The following is a 17108-nucleotide window of genomic DNA, read 5'->3' as shown; positions in this document are numbered from 1 at the left end:
TACTTGCTAATATTATAATCAAGACAAACAACTTAATGACTATAATGAAAACCTTTAATGGCGGTAAACTTTCAGCAAGCTGCTAAAACAATTTACATATTCAAATGCCGTCTGCAAATTAGCAATTTAACAATAAATTTAGTCAAAGTTTTATAGTTCAAATGCTTGCTAAGTGTTTGATTAATTTGAAAATAAATCAAAAGGCTGTTCAGAAAGTTATTTAGCTATTTGGAATCAGAGTAGCGTAATAAAAAAAATAGTAATATAAATGCGAAAGTTTAGATGGATGTTTGTTAGAGTTTATAACCTAAACTGCTGAATGGATTTCGATTAAATTTGGTTAAGATGTAGAGGATAGTCTCGAAAAACACATAACTCATTTTTTTTACTTTCACTCGAAAGGAGTCGCAGGCGAAAGCTAGTTAAATTAATAAAATTCAGTCGATTCAAAAGAAAGTAATCTTGGATCACTAGGACGGGTTCTTACTACATCTTCTTTCTTTTCTTTTCTTCTAGCTTAAACATATAAGTAAAGTATGAGATTGTAAGTAATATGACTGTACTATAAAAATATCTTAACTACTAGTAGTCGACATGATAAACGAGAAATCGCTTGTATACTGCGACGGTAAGTGATTCATCTAACTGCTTCCGAATTCGATTCATTCTTAGCTGATACGTGTGTAGCATTAAACAGCACGTCTGGAAGAAAATGGACCGAAATCCTGCATTACATCTGTCGGTACATATAAGCGCTTGAATTCTTAGAGTATTACTCGAGTCTAGCTTACAAGATTAAAAAAAGTATATAGCCTATGTGTTCTTCCAGACGTTTCTCTGCATTTATACAAAATTTTATTAACATCCGTTCAGCCAGGTTAAGCTGCAAACTCTAACAAACATCCATCCAAACATTCGCATTTATAATATTAGTAAGATAATGATTATTTCAGAGAAATAACCATCAATCCACTAATCAATTTTTACTATAAAATTATATTAACACGCCTTTCAGTATCTACGAAAAACCAGATATATTAATTTGTTTGTATCAGCACAACAAATATCTTAAATTGGAAGGTCTTTACCTGGCGCCATCTATATTCCCAAGTCAATAATATTTACATGAGGTTTCCGATTTGTATTGAATACAGTTATTATGTACACAATTACAATCAAATTACCAATTCATAGAGAGTATTGTCCAATTCTTGATACAAGGATGAAAGGTAACGATAATTGTATTTGATTTTATTTCAGTAAAGGTTCTGTAACCTTTAGCCTCTGTAGGCGGCAGTCGGAATTCCGATAATCTATCCCACACGGTAATTGTAGTCTGGTTTTAGAATCTTCATCATACAAATAATGTTTTAAATTACTGCTCTGATGCTGGCTGGCTTCATCATCACCAGCTCACTATACGTCCCCACCGAGGGGCTCGGAGCCTACCCTAAAGTTAGGGTGACTAGGCCATAGTCAACCACGCTGGCCAAGTGCGGGTTGGTTGACTTGAGTTTCTTCGCCGATATGTGCAGGCATCACGATGTTTTCCTTCACCGTAAGAACGTCGGGTAAATTATGTACATATGAAAATTCGAAAAATCGAAAATCACATTGGTACAGCGGGATTCGAACCCAAGACCTGTATATTATAAGTCAAGTGCCTTAACCACTGAGCCACCGACGCTCAGCTCAGCTGGCTGGCTTAAGGCAGCCAAAAGAGTTTGTGAAAAAAACTGAAGACACCGAAAGATTGAATCTGGTCAGGAGAGAACTTAATAGATCAAAACAAAGAATGAATGGATTAACCATAGTGGTATAACATGTCTCTTTGGGTCACTCAAGTAGTTAAAACTACAAGTCGTGTCATATTTAGCACAACCAATAAAGTATTATAGGTCAAGACTATTAAAACGAAAAATTTAATAGTAGTTTTACGTTACTACGAAACATCACATAAAAGTTAGAGATATTCTAAAGTGTGGATTTTAAGAGTTTGCTCCAAAGAGGGATGTATTTCGTTAGTATATTATAGGATAGTGTTGTCCTTTATACTTAGCTCTGTTGAAGCTGGAATCAGTTTTATGGAGGGAACGTGAGACTGAACCCGCGTACTTAGCCGCTCGTAAATCTGTCCAATGCCCGTACCTATTTTACAGCAACATCTACTAAACTATTACGAAGCAGTCGCGACACATACAAATATCCATTACGTTTGTTATTCAGGTCTCCCAATAGCATGTGATTAACTTTTAAATGCAGTTTTAAAGCAAATTACTACAACTGCGTCGTTATTATCCTCGTCAATATCTGCTTACTTCTCATTGAGGAGCTCGGAGCCTACCCTGAGTATTGTTGACTAGGCTGGTCGTGGTTGCATCACGATGTTTTATTTCTCGATATAATCCGCATTTACTTTCTTTGTAATATTAAGATGTTGTTGTGTATTGGTTTTGACAGTGGTAGAGCCCGCTTTAACATCTTTGCACGAATGGGCCGGCTCGCCCGGTGTAATTCCACGATTGGAAGCAACTCCGCGTTTCGTCTGATGAGTGTGGTGCCGGAGGCCTAATTTAAGTCCCTTTCTCTTTACCATCCTTTTCTTATAAGGAGAGGATGGGAAGAGGAAGTGGATTTTACGATCGAGGAGATGGATAGTAAGGGGAAATGTCCTCTTTATGTGCGTCTCCTCCTCTGTCATTTAACGATAGGCAACGCATCTGCAATTGCGGATGTTTATGGGCAGCGGTCGCTTTCCATTTCGGTGAATTCAGCTGGCCTCTTGCTTGCCACCTTAAATTTTAAAAAATTAAGGTTTTTTTATAACATTCTGTAGTAACTATGAAACTGTAACAAACATACAACTGACAAATATCACTAAAAATTACGAAAAGCTTCGAGTGAAAAAAAGGAATTGAAATCTGACAACGGAATTGCAGTATTCAGGGAACGCAGCGCTCTGATTCGGGTCGCACGTTGGAATCCTACGACAACCAAAAAAGCGAACGCCGAATGAAAGCCGACAACTTTCTACCTTTTTTTCCTATACGGTCGACAGTCTTTTATTTTTACCCTCGCGTTTCACGCTCCCAGCATTGACTGGTCCGCACTGATACATGGCGGACAATGTTCTATTTACAGTATACACTTAAAAGCTGTATTTACAGCTCTTTGATAATCGCCTTCAGTATTATAAAAGAATTAGCAGTTGATGCAAGAGATTGTAATAGGTCTATACTTCTATACTAATATTATAAAGAGGAAAGATTTGTATTTTTTATGTATTGAAATGACTTGAAAACTACTGGACTGATTACAAAATTTTTACACCTTTAAAAAGCTATGATATCAGTGAGAAACATAGGATAGAATTTTTATTATTTTTTAACTTCACGCGGGCGAAGTCGCTAACAGCAGCTAGTAAAGAAAACATATGCTAAATTAAAATACAAACCTAATTTAATAAAGCATAAACTGGAGGCTTTATTCATCAATAAACGAGTAGCTAGTAAGATCAATACAGATTTATACTTTCCAATATTAAAATACCGTAAAGATCCGATGAGTTCAAGCGACTTTCACGTGACGTCATAAAATTTTTCATAATGTCGACCACAGATGTTATATTAAATTTTAAATATCGAACGCCGCGATCGGCCGTCGTTCAATTTGCCGCGAAATCTCGATCATGACAGCTTTAGGGCGCGTATACACGGTGATAAAATAATCGACGGCAGCCGATCGTACGATATAAAGATTGGAGCGAATGATTCCATCTCGTTCGCGTCGTTTATTGTTATTTGACTGCTTTATTGCCGATCATGGCCTTATTTTTTCTCAATCGAAAACGTTCGTACGTCGTTCGAAGAGACGTCTTTATCATACAAACGTATGCTTTACATTGATTGAACTATCCTGAATTTATTTCATTGATTCGCTTAAATAGCGAAATAACAGCTGCCTATAGACATCCGTAAAATCCGTTGGTTACTATTAATCGACAAAGGGGACAGACAGAAGACATACTTTAATTCTAACCTTGAAAAAAAATTCTGAAGATTTGTGGAAATTAATAATTGAAAAGAATAAATGTGAATAGTAATAAATAGGTACAATTATTATTATAAAGAATCTAATTGGCACTTATTTTCCTTACGTTTTTCCTTATTTGTATAAACAATGTTCTAGCAAACATCAAAGTATCAAATGTTTTGTCAACAAAAGAAATCAAACGAATAATTAACGACTTTCTGTATAGGATCGTATTCATTTCACTCAACAATGTTTAATGTTTTTGTACCTCTTTTCTTTTAAAGCAAATTGAACCATAATTACTTGTACGTAAACAATTCATGTTTGCCAAACAAAATATATTAAAAAATTCGCTCCAATTTATTCGGAAACCGTAAAGTTTCCGATACGAAAAAAGCTATCAAAGAACATTTTCCCCGTGTTCTGCGCGGAGTGTGGAAACCATCAAAATTCAAGCCAGTTTTCCCGAACCGACGATATTGTGAGATACCTTATATTAAACTGTAATAAAACTCCCCATCTCTAATATAATTTCGCGTCCTGGACCAAATCTAAGGCTGCAGACACACCGGTAGCGCGAAATATGTCGCACCATTTTAATTAACCTATATTCATATGAAACCAAATTCACTACAACGGAATGAGACTATGCCCAATATTGTATATGTATTCATAGACTTCGCTTGTGAGAAAAACACTCCACTAGTATTAATTGTATTCCATTTTACAAAAAATTAAAAGATCTAAACAACGTGATTATGTCATGTAATTTTATATTTAAATACTTTCGCAATATTATTAGCTAGGCAAAAACTTGACAAAGAAGTAGTTCCAGTGTGTAATACCCCTAAGTCAAACGGCAGTCGCGCGGCGGCGCTGTCGGCAATCAATCGATAGAACCCGGTTGCCAAGCAACGATCGTGTTGCAAAATAAACAATCAGAATCGGGCTCGGCCGTGAGCAAATTTGCTTTCTTATTTTATTACTTGTGTCAACATTTTAGATCGATATTATCGGATTATTTACTCCCCTACGTTGTATCATGATATTTTGATTCTTATATTGCAAACATGGTGTTGTTACCGCCTTGCGTTCCGGATACGTGCGGGAAGGATTTCCGTAACTCGTTGCATAAGCCGAGCCCGAACTATCCTTATGGGAGGACGAAGAGGAAACCTCGGATCGTGCCTGCGTTCACGATACAAGCAATGCAGAAGAACACGAAAGTCAAGCCACCTCCTAAATGCGGCGTGTACACCCCCTTGCCCGTCAGACCAACTATGTTTAGAGCCTGTTATGATAGAGGCGAATTTCCTCTTTCCATTGAATTCATCGCTAACGGGAAAAAGCTTTCTTGGAAGGTACTGTACACGTGTTATTTAGGGTCCGTTGTCAGTTCCGGGTTGGGTTTCATTGTAGTATTATATGATTTAGTCATTTCTATTATTTTGTATGTCTGTGAATATGAAGATATTTAAATTGTAACAGCTCCTTTAAGTCCTCATAGTTGTTGATTTTTTTGGATCTGTCATAAATTATTATGTCAATACTGATAGTTCTAAAACTCATTCACCAAAACAAATAGAAAACAAGAACAGATATAGAACTTCCCCTAATTCCGTCGTCAAAATCACTATCAAAATCTAAAAGCAGATTAAATCTAAGCTCGGCTTTAACGCCCTTTGTGGGCTGTTAGACTTCCTACAGCTTTGTCTGTTACAATCCATTTGTTAGTCTAAATGGAATTTTGTTACATTCAGTGAATATCTATTACACGACTAAAAATAATAAAATTCATTTGAAATTTGTATTGCAAAATTTTAATTATAAAGCTTAAAGGAGGTAATCGATTCAAAGATATTAACATGTCTTAATAATTTTCAGGTTCCTGTAGAAAAATTGGATTTTCATCATTACCTACCGATATTCTTTGACGGTCTCGCTGAATCTGATTACCCGTTCACATTCATAGTGGAGCAAGGAATCCACGACCTGATTACAAGAGGGGCGCACAAAGTCTTGCCTGTGGTACCCCAAATTATAATACCAATTAAAAGTAAGTTATTATAGGAACGCTTTAATTTTATATAGATGCATGAATCGTAGATTATTTTTTTATTCACTTTTATTAAAAGTTTATTTTGAAATTATATAAATAATTATAAAGTTGATAAGAAGATTTTTTTATATCAACTGACTTAATATTTAAAAAAATGTAAGAAACATTGAGTGCTTGTGTATATCTATCGTAATATTACAAAGAGGAAAAATTTGTACATTTTGGATTTTTGTACTATAATAACTCAAAAACTACTGGACCGATTTCAAAAATTTTTGCACCATTTAAAAGCTATGTTACCGCTAACGTATGCTTTTACTATTAATAATAACACCGATGACTTACAATATGTGTTCTCGTGCGAAATATGTCATTCGTTCTATTCGTTTAGTTACATTGAACTGTCTTCTACCCTTATACAGATGCGATGGCGACGAAGCGACCCACCGTGATATGCCATGCGCTACGCTGTTTGCAAATGCTGGCTACATACTGCGACCACGTAGGGGAAGCGCTCGTCCCCTACTACCGACAAATATTACCTATGCTTAATTTATTTAAAGACAAAAACAGTGAGTATATGTCTTTAAATGATTAGTCTATTCATTTATTGCTATCAGGAGAAGAAATTAATCCGCCACAGACTACAGAATTTTAATCAGCCGATAGTTTGGACTGTCAATCAAAAATAAAAAAATCGGTGCAATGTTATTTGTGCATTACATTTTGACATTTGCAATGGAATACTTTAGCAATAAACTAAAGTTAAATTATTACTAATTTCAGTATCTAGAATCGTTGGTGTTAACAAGATCGTGTGACCCGAACCTCTCTCTCAGTGAGAACAGGATAAAAGCTCTCGCTGGATTCTTTGGTACATACACAAGAGATGGGCTAAAATATCGGTCGATGAAGTCTGTAGTGCTAGGCTTAAATTGTTTTTAAAGAAACATTTGTCAGAACTCTTACAAGTAATATCGATGTGTTTATTAACATCGATGCTACAATGTAGACTTAGTATACGATGTAGACAATTAAATGGTCTGCCAGAGGGTTTGCTCGGCAAGGTTATTGATTACGTCCAGTTGCAGTACAACTTCATTTATGTCGACACTCGCAACTGTCTCAGTAACATGTGTTGGACAACTGTATTGGATTAGGCTTACTGTTCTATATTTGTCATGTTACGTGCTTGGAATACGATAGTGTTGATGGTAGAATTCGAATTTAATTAATCATACTTAATACTTCTATACTAATATTATAAAGAAGAAAGATTTGTATTTTTGTATTTTTGTATGTAATGAATTAACTCAAAAACTACTGGGCCGATTTCAAAATTTCTTCTATCATTAAAAAGGTCTTTTGTCTGTGAGTAACTTAATTATTTTAATTTCACGCTGGTGAAGTCGCGACCAACAGCTGGTATGTTATAAATGCGAAAGTTTAGATGGATGGATGGATGGATGTTGTTTAGAGTCTGTATCTTAAACAACGGATTTCGATGTAATTTGGCATAGACGTAGAGAATAGTCCAGAAGAACACATAGGCTACTCAATTTTTTTTTAATTCCACGCGGACGGAGTGGCGGGCTAGAGCTAGTGGTAGAATACATTGAAGCTTGTGTACTAACCAAAAATAACTTTAAGAGCGTGCGCACCTGATACTATGGGATAGTAACTGTTTAGTCTCGCTTTGATTCCTATGACCTTATATAGTTTGCAATTTGACAATCGCACAACAGTTGTGCGATAGTTTAGTCAAAAGTGTGCGCCCACTCTAACAGTTTTCATCGTAAGTCAAGCAATTTATACCTTAAGCGACTACAACTGTCTGTTTTATCAATGTGACTAGCATGGTATGTTGAGAATGTCCGCAACAATTTGCGACACCCCAAATACTCTGACGCCTTCGCTCCAACTTCCGAGTAATTTATCTTCGAAGCGACAAGTTCATTATAGCGGAAACAATACCGCGATTATATTGTGATGTTCGATATTTCCCTGCTCTACTTTCTTTCTATTTAATAACCCACTATATTTTGCAACATTGAAAATATAATTTTTTACGGCTGAATTTGATCACGAATTAAAACACTGCTTCGTAAGCGATGCTTAGAATCGTAATCATATAAATGTAATTTAGTAAGAATTGTGTTCTATGTCACTAATTCTAGAGGTTTTAGAGGACAAATATATTTTTTCTCATGGAAATTTGCAGCTAATTTGCATACAGAAAGTGATGTAATAAAGAAGTGAATAGTCCCGAGGCTAGGATTCTTATATCGTTGGTATAGTGTTTACATTATTTGTGTTGTAACAGTACTAGCTGTAACTCACGACTTCGTACGTGCGGTAGAAGCAAACATACGAACTCAAGATTTTTAGAACAAACTATATATCCCTCTGGAACCTAACATTTTTTGGTGGATGAACCGTATCCCATGTGTTAATCCAGACTATAAATGTATACCAAATTTCAATAAAATGTGTTGAACCGTTGCAAATTTATAGAGTAAACATAAAGAAATGAACATATCCCACGGGAACCATAACTATTTCTAAGATCAAAAGTAGTCATGTGTTCCAGACTATCCTCTACATCTGTGCCAAATTTTGTCCAGATCCGTTCAGCTGTTTAGGCTACAAACTCTAACAAACATCCATTCATCTAAACTTTGGCATTTATGATATTAGTATGATTTTATTTTTTAAATTTCAGATAACATGGGCGCGGGTATCGACTGTACTACATCGCGCGGAGAGAATGTTGGGGACTTGATAGAAGAAACTCTTCAATGCTTAGAACGCTACGGTGGTCCGGACGCATTTATAAATATAAAATACATGATACCCACCTATGAGTCTTGTATGCAAAATTAATATAATTTAGACTTGTTATCACTTTTTTCGGGAATTAATTGCTTTTATTGCGATATCTAAATTTTAGCTTGCGTAGCTTTAATGTAATTCACAAATATGCTAATTTTTATAGTATGCGAGTTATGTAAAAAGTTTTTAGCTAAATTAAAGACAGATGTTGCACGGTATTTATTTAATAACTAGGAGTTATGTAAAGATTGGATATTTTACGAACATTTTTTCTTGGACTTAATTGCTCTACATAGGGCATTAATATTGGGTTACGTAAAATACACATTTATTTAAGAAATCTTAGCAAATTTATTTGACGAATATAGTTGTAATGATATAGTAAAATTTTAGTATTTCATATTAGAAAAAAATTACTTTATTTAGGTAAATGATTAAATTATTGACGTGAAATATTATATTAAAGTTTGCTAATGAATAATATTAGGCATTTTTTACTTTAAATTGAGTAATGCATATTTTTTAATATGATTCATTGTAATCGTTTGTTGTTTTTTTTAGTAATTTGTTAAATTGCTCAAATGTAGATTGTGATATTTTTACATGAATGTTGTCTAAATCTTTGTTTGTCTTTTGTTTTTGTTAGTATTTTTCTTGTTTTTAATACATTGAATATTACAACATTGGTGTTTTAATTTGAACCTAGAATTAAATTTTTTCAACGATATTTTAATTATAAATTATTTTTTTAATATAAATCTTGTACTCTAAATTTTCTCATAACATCTTATTAACTAAAATATTCATGTGAAAACATTAATTTACGTATAGATCGACAAGAATATCTGAAGCGGTGGGCATTAGTTAAACTTAATTCTGATAATAAGCGCCCTCATGTCTATTTCGAGAAAATTTCTCAAGATCCTTTTCGGACTATAGCTATCATTTTCTATTTTCATGTAGGTTTTAAATATTACGAGCTGTTGCCCCCGACTTCGTCCGCGTGGTATTAGAAAACATACGAACTATCCCTCGGGAACCGGACATTTCTCGGAGATGAAGCTTATCCCATGTGTACTCCAGACTTTGTTTTATATCTGTGCTAACTTTCAATAAGATATGTTGAACCGTTGCAGAATGATCGAGTAACAAATCAAATTAATGAATCCCACGGGAACCGTAACTATTCCCTTGATAAAAAGTAGCCTATGTGTTCTTCCAGACTATGCTCTAAACCTGTGCCAAATTTCATGGAGATCTGTTCAGCCGTATGGGCTACAAACGCTAACAAACATCCATCCATCCATCTAAACTTTCGCATTTATAATATTAGTAAGATGTGACAGATATAGCGAAATAACTGACTCTCATCGAACCAGATAACCTTGTTTAAATACAAATAAACGACCAATATTATAATGTTTACATTCAACTAATAATCATTGTGTTTAATTAATCCCGTATCGTTATTGTTAAATAAATAGATGCAACCAGCGTCATTGCTAGATAAATTACATGACGGATGGAATAGTTAACAAGGGTATTGAGTACATTAATGCGGTCTACAACGTAACCTCTAGGGAGCGTCACGTCAATATTTGGATCAACCGGAGCCAAAGCAATTTACAAGCGAAGCAAAATGTACAGCTCTATGCATGTATGCATGCAATTTGCATTTCAAGTTCCTTCAGTTTCGGTGCGGCTAACCTATGCATGTAAGTTGTTTGAGCCACTCGCCTCTTTGTCACATGTAGACATGATCGATATGCTTGTACTACTTTTTTATATAGTTAACATAAACATCATCTCCTTTTTTATAGAGTCAAATGCCTTATCCATACTCCTTGTACGGGGGACGCAAAGTTATGTGGCATTCTCCCCATAATGGGGCATACCCACTAAACCTCTGGTTTCTCCTACGCATGGCTACGTGGCTACTGTTAGCACTCAATTCAGATCTTGATAAAATCTGGCATAGACTTAGAGGATAGTCTGTAAGAACACATAGGCTACTTTATTTTGATTTTTTTTTACACGTAATGGATTCGCGGGAGAAAGCTAGTATTGAATAAATACATTTTTACGAGACATTTCAATAAGCCTAAAATAACTATGTTCATGGTAAAATTGCTTGTTAAAATTGTTTTCAGCATTTTCTTGTGTAATATAAAACGCGCCGAGACTCAATTCCACAGAAGGTAGACTCATTTGAAATACGAGACATCAAAGGCCTTTGGTCCATTGCCACTTTCATATCGAGTGTAGACGACATTTTACAATTTCTTTACTTCATATGTTATATTGAACATGGTGATATACAAAGGAAATGAAGTCTATTGAAAAATTGTTTTTCACGGCGTGATTGTTAAGAGTGAGCGTACACCTTTGACTAAACTATAGCACGACAGTTCTGCGATTGTCGATTGTTTCGTTGCCAATTAACACAAGTTGCACATTTAAAAATCGAGATGGAATCAAAGCGAGATATAAAAGTTATGAGATTTAGTTAAAGGTGTGCTCACTCTTGTTGGTCTCGACTTCATTTATCAGTTTGTCGCAGCGATGCGATAGTCCGAATACAGGGCGACACCTTTTTAGACGACCAACATTTATTACATGAGTACAAGGATTTAGAGAAAATGGATGTGGCACTAATAAACATCGAATTAACAAACGCTCCTTCTAATATCGTTTTTATTTAGCGATATCACAATACTGCTTTATCTACGATGTATCTCTGTTTTGATAACGAAAATCGCTTTAAAAAATTTTCGGTCTGTATGTCTGTCTGCAAGCCTTGTTTGTTCCGTGTAAACTTCGAAACGGCTGGGCCGATTTTGAGTGAACTTTCACTGAAGGGTAGCTGACGTAGACGGACATATTATAGGCTACTTTTTATCTTAATATTGTACAAAGTCTCGGGCAACAACTAGTTAAAGATAAACGTGAAAAATCTATACTGTTTACTACCATTAGACTTTTGTTATTCCAATGTTATAAAGAAACAAAACATACCTAAATAGAGTTGAAATTATTTTGTACAAAAATCAAGATTATACAAAAATGTAATCTCATCCAGATTTAAAGATCTATGTAAGAGCGTCTCCGTCGCAAATAATTTGTCTTGGGGACAATCAGGACGGTAATTTTCGTAAGAAGTGCACTACAGAACTATTTCTGTCTCGCCTTAAGTTTCATTGTTCCTTGTAAATTACAATACTCTTTCATTTATTCATTTTTAATCATAAAATTCGCCCAAAAATACCAAGATAAATGGTCCCTTTCATTAGAAATGTCTTTAAAAATACATTTTTAACTTAGGTAACTATAAAGCATATTTAATTGCAACAATAAATAAGCAAACGGCAACAAAATTAAGTTAGGATGAACTATCTACGAAAAACTGTTTTTACTTGACCTGAACTTAAATAAAATAGTAGTATATAAACTATCGTTGATGGAAAGCAATTTATTAAGACATAATAACCTCACTACACTTCTGAAGACTGAAGATAATACAAAAATATTAATACACACAAAGCCAAAGCCGAAGTCGTCGCTAAAACACTGGAAAGCACTAAAAGAGCGCTATCTCTCGTTCCACGCAATAAATGCTGGCAGAAAAATCGCAACGATTAATATGGCTGCGGGACTGTAATGCCATATTTTTCATTATTATATGCTCATTAAAGAAAGGCAGGGTAAAATCGGATCACGAGGAAGGGAAAGACGCAAGAGAAGATATTTTATTCAATCAACCGACAGGCGCGATATTTAAGTTTGTATCAATTTCAATTTGAAAATGAAGTTTAGGACCGTTGTAAAATCATTATTTAATACGAGCTGTTGCCCGCGACTTCGTCCGCGTGGTATTAGAAAACATACGAACTATATAAATAACAAAAAGCTACGTATCCCTCGGGAACCGGACACCTCGGGGATGAAGCTTATCCCATGTATACTCCAGACTTTGTTTTACATCTGTGCCAAATTTTAATAAGATTTGTTGAACCGTTGCAGAATGATCGAGTAAACATTAAAAAACTAAATTAGTGAATCCCACGGGAACCGTAACTTATCCCGGGATAAAAAGTAGCCTATGTGTTCTTCCAGACTGTGCTCTAAACCTGTGTCAAATTTCATGGAGATCCGTTCAGCCGTTTAAGCTACAAACGCTAACAAACATCCATCCATCCGTCCATCCATCTAAACTTTCGCATTTATAATATTTGTAAGAAGTAAGATTAGTAAGATTTGAAGCGGTTATTGGACGTCATAATTGCTTATTGGTCGCTTCAGTTATCGTATCTACTAAAAAAAAGCATCAGATGCTAAGAATTTAAACACTGATACATTCAGATTATTTTTATAAATGTTAAAATAATATTCTAAAGACATATTTACAATATTACAATTTGAAGTGACGGAGATTAACAACCATTTCGTTGTTTGTGTCCCAATTTTGGGTACTGCTTGCAAAATAAAAAAAAAAACAATTGTTACTTTCAGGACTTTAATATTAAGTTGTCTATTTTATTGTTTATTAGCTTTCGCCCGCGACTCCGTCCGCTTCGTATTAAAAAAAAATAAAGTAGCCTCTGCGTTCTTCCAGACTATCATCTACATCTGGCCAAAAATTTTCGAGATCCGTTCAGCAGTTGAGGCTATCTCTAACAAACATCCATCCATCTATCTGAACTTTCGCATTTTTAGTAACTAGCTGTTACCATGCGGCTACATCCGCAGGTGTTTGTAAAACCTTCATTTTTTCGTTTACATTTATCAATTTATTAATAGCAAATGTCAAAATGACATGACATGACAAACCTTGACAATCTTGCTTCCTTGATGTTGGTAGCAACTTATAGTCTCTTTCCCACATTAGGGTTTTTATCCAATTTATTTACCAACTAAATTTAATATCGTGTAAATGTATAGCCTAAAGCGTGAAGTAAGTTTAGGGTTTTTTATTAAAAAAAAGTTATTTAAAAACATGCTGTAATTGCTGACATCTTAGGAAACAAAGAAGTGTGTGTTTACGTTTTATTATATTAGTACAGATATAAAATAGTAATGGTTTGCAATTTCGATACTCGTAAATTCAAATAATATTAAATATAAAATCAAACATTTATATTTGGAAAATACAAAATCATATCGGAAATAAATCCCTGAATTCGAAGCTCATAGCAAGCTCAATGACGTAGAAAATATTGTATGTCGAAGGCATGTGCAAAATTCAATGCAAGTCAAAGCGGGGCAGGGCAGCGTTCAGGGCACACTGTCTCCATTCCTTTGATGCCGGCCTCATTTTGCATATTGCTCGAATATTTTTTAAAACTACAATATTCTTGGCAAATACAAACGATGTTTTTGCACTTTATTTTATACTAACTTTCGACCGTGACTCCGTCCGCGTGGAGTTAAAAAAACATTACTGTATATATTACTGTTCTTCTAGGATATCCTATATGTCTATGCCTAATTTAATCTAGACCCCTTCAGCAGTTTAAACTACGAACTCTAAAAAACATCCATCTTAACTTTCGCATTAATAATATTAGTAAGATATCTTTTTGTGATTCCAAGAAACAAAGATTTTAAGTGCATTTATACAATTTTAAGATGCAAAATGACATTTAATATTTTCATTTTAAAAAATGCAATACAACGGAACCAAAGATTAAGAGTTTTTTAAATTGTGTTTGTACACAGTATCTTTTTTATTCTTTTTGTAAAAAGCAAAAAGCTTTTCGTGCTAATTGAATAACAACCCCAAGGAATCGTTATAAATTTTTCATGGATTAAAAAAATGAAAAATCGTATTTGCGATGTTTCGTACCTCGCTGAGGGTGTGGTCTGGTTATTGATGGTAATTTATTATCGAGTTGTAAATAAATATTTTATAGTGGTTTAAATTGACTCTTTAACACCTTGTGTCTCCTCAAGTAGAACCAATTAGAAGCGCAATGTAAATGTGATTGAATAAATTCACAATTCAACAACTCGTTAAAATATTCAACTCAGGAACACTTAACTGTTACCGTTGGACTGACTGGCATTTTATTTGATTATTTCCAGAGTTAATTTTTAATATTGATTTATATAAATTTAAATTAGATTTCAATTCTAAACATAGATGGCGTGATTCTAAATCTTAACATTTAATATTCTTTTTGGTTAAGGAACAATCGATAATAGAGGCCGCGGACATACAATTGTAAATATTTTTTTTCATTCATTTAAAACAACAAAATATTGTATTAAATAGTAACATGTTTCATAATGAAGTTAATTGTAAAATTATAATTGTTTTAGTTGCAAAAACATTTTGATGTATTTAATATCGTAATGGCCGCCAATGAAACATTAAAAATACAACGAGGATTGAGGCGCGAAGAGAGTGCAAGATGTGACACGAGCAATGTAAGAATGTTTTATTTTTAAAAAAAGCAATTTTACCAATTTTGTAAATAGTGTGTGTGTTTTTATATAATCAATCATGGTAATAGCTTACATTTATACACTATTTTGAGGCAACTGTCTTGTTATAAAATGAATTGTCTGAATATTAAAAAGTAGAAGGAGGGTTCTTGCAATCGCAAGGGGATCTGGGTTTATATTAAAGTTTTCATTTCATTAGTTGTTTTACAAAAAGGTAGCCATTTTAACAAGCAAAGCAATAAAGGTTGCAGCGCAGTTGAAATAAATCGCAGCCGCAAGGCTTCTGCTATGTATCTTCCACTTAAAGCGACCGACACTCACACCGTAACGTAACACTCATTCAAATTAATATAACTAAATTCCGCCTACTAAAGATATGAATTATAATAAGTTTAAAAAAAAATAACTGCTTTAATAAAATACCAATTAAAAGAAAGAGATATATCAAGTTTTAATATATATGACATATGAATTGAGGCCTATTTTTTTAGCCAATAGGTCTTAAAAGCGAATGCACTGAAAATAAGAAAAAAATGCTACAAAAAATATTATATTTCTTCACAAAGAAAGTATCGAAGCAATAAATTACTACATTTCTGAATCGTGCTAGCATTAGAATGTAACGGTGTAAATGTTAAGCTTTGGGTATTTTACGGCATCGCCTAGACAAATTTTGCAGTAAGATAGGAAAGAAACAGGGAATCAGGAGAAAGGCAACATTATTGCGGCTGGTGGTTAATGCGGATTACTGGGGTAACGAATGACAACGGATTGCGTCCCTTAGTTTTTGGCGCAGATAATAGTGATTAAAGGGTAACACTCGAATGGTCCACTATGTATGGAATGGATGAAGCTACAACGCTCTAAATGTTAGATCAAACTTAATTGTTACTTCAACGGAACTTTTCATATATACTATTATAATAAAGCGTAAACACACACTTCTTTGTTGCCTAAGATGTCAGCAAACACATCATATTTTTGAATAATCCTTTTTTTAATGGAAAACCTTACACTTGCGTCACTCTTTAGGCTATATATTTTAACGGCATTAATCTTAGTTGGTAAATATTTTGGATAAAACCCCTAATGTGGGAAGAGACCATAAGTTGCTATCAACATCAAGGAAGTAAGATTGTCAAGGTTTGTCATGTCATGTCATTTTGACATTTGCTATTGATAATTTGACAAATGTAAACAATAATATAAAATTTTCATAATTTCGTGCGGATGAAGCCGCACGGGAACAGCTAGTTTTTCACTAAAATAACTGTTAATGACCGATAATATACGGAATCCAACAAAAGGAACTGTATTTTCTGTGTTTTTGACTTGTAATCAATGAGTTCAATAAATTATATACAAAATAAATTGATCATTAGCAGCCTTTGTGTCGAATGTAAAACAAAACAAGTGGACAATGTAAAACTGGAAAGATGAGCGCACATCGTTAGCGTTGCTATTAATCAACAAACGAATGCGTTAATGAATTGTGCAGCGAGCGCTAATGGTGACTGGGCTCGTTAAATCTCGACCATTGATTTACTGACGGCAACATGATCTGCTTCGATACTCTCTGTGCACCTTCATCTTTACATGTAAATGTAAATTAACAACGGAGCAACCAATTATCTGCTTTTTTTTATATGAAAGGATACTTTCGCACTGTAGGGCTCGCCCGGTGTAATAAACGACCACACAATACTGGCGTGAAGTGAGAGTCTGCGTTTCCGATAAGTTT

At 34.2% G+C, this 17108-nt stretch overlaps 2 protein-coding genes across 2 annotated transcripts in view; one reads left to right on the top strand and one right to left on the bottom strand.

Annotated features, from left to right (window-relative positions):
• The window catches only part of LOC106106696 (CUGBP Elav-like family member 4), a 344825-nt gene that overhangs the window by 234801 nt on the left and 92916 nt on the right, over positions 1 to 17108 (bottom strand). The gene's annotated exons all lie outside the window — the stretch shown is intronic.
• On the top strand, positions 4929 to 9303 carry LOC106106698 (parkin coregulated gene protein homolog). Its single transcript, XM_013287326.1, has 4 exons — positions 4929 to 5393; positions 5917 to 6088; positions 6514 to 6663; positions 8814 to 9303. Exons 1-4 carry the CDS (start codon positions 5103 to 5105, stop codon positions 8972 to 8974), a joined length of 774 nt encoding a protein of 257 aa, XP_013142780.1. The 5' UTR covers positions 4929 to 5102; the 3' UTR covers positions 8975 to 9303.

Source organism: Papilio polytes, unplaced genomic scaffold (assembly GCF_000836215.1).
Source record: "Papilio polytes unplaced genomic scaffold, Ppol_1.0 DF822178.1, whole genome shotgun sequence".
Taxonomy (NCBI): Eukaryota; Metazoa; Arthropoda; class Insecta; order Lepidoptera; family Papilionidae; genus Papilio; species Papilio polytes.
This window is presented reverse-complemented; position numbering and strand designations above follow the sequence as displayed.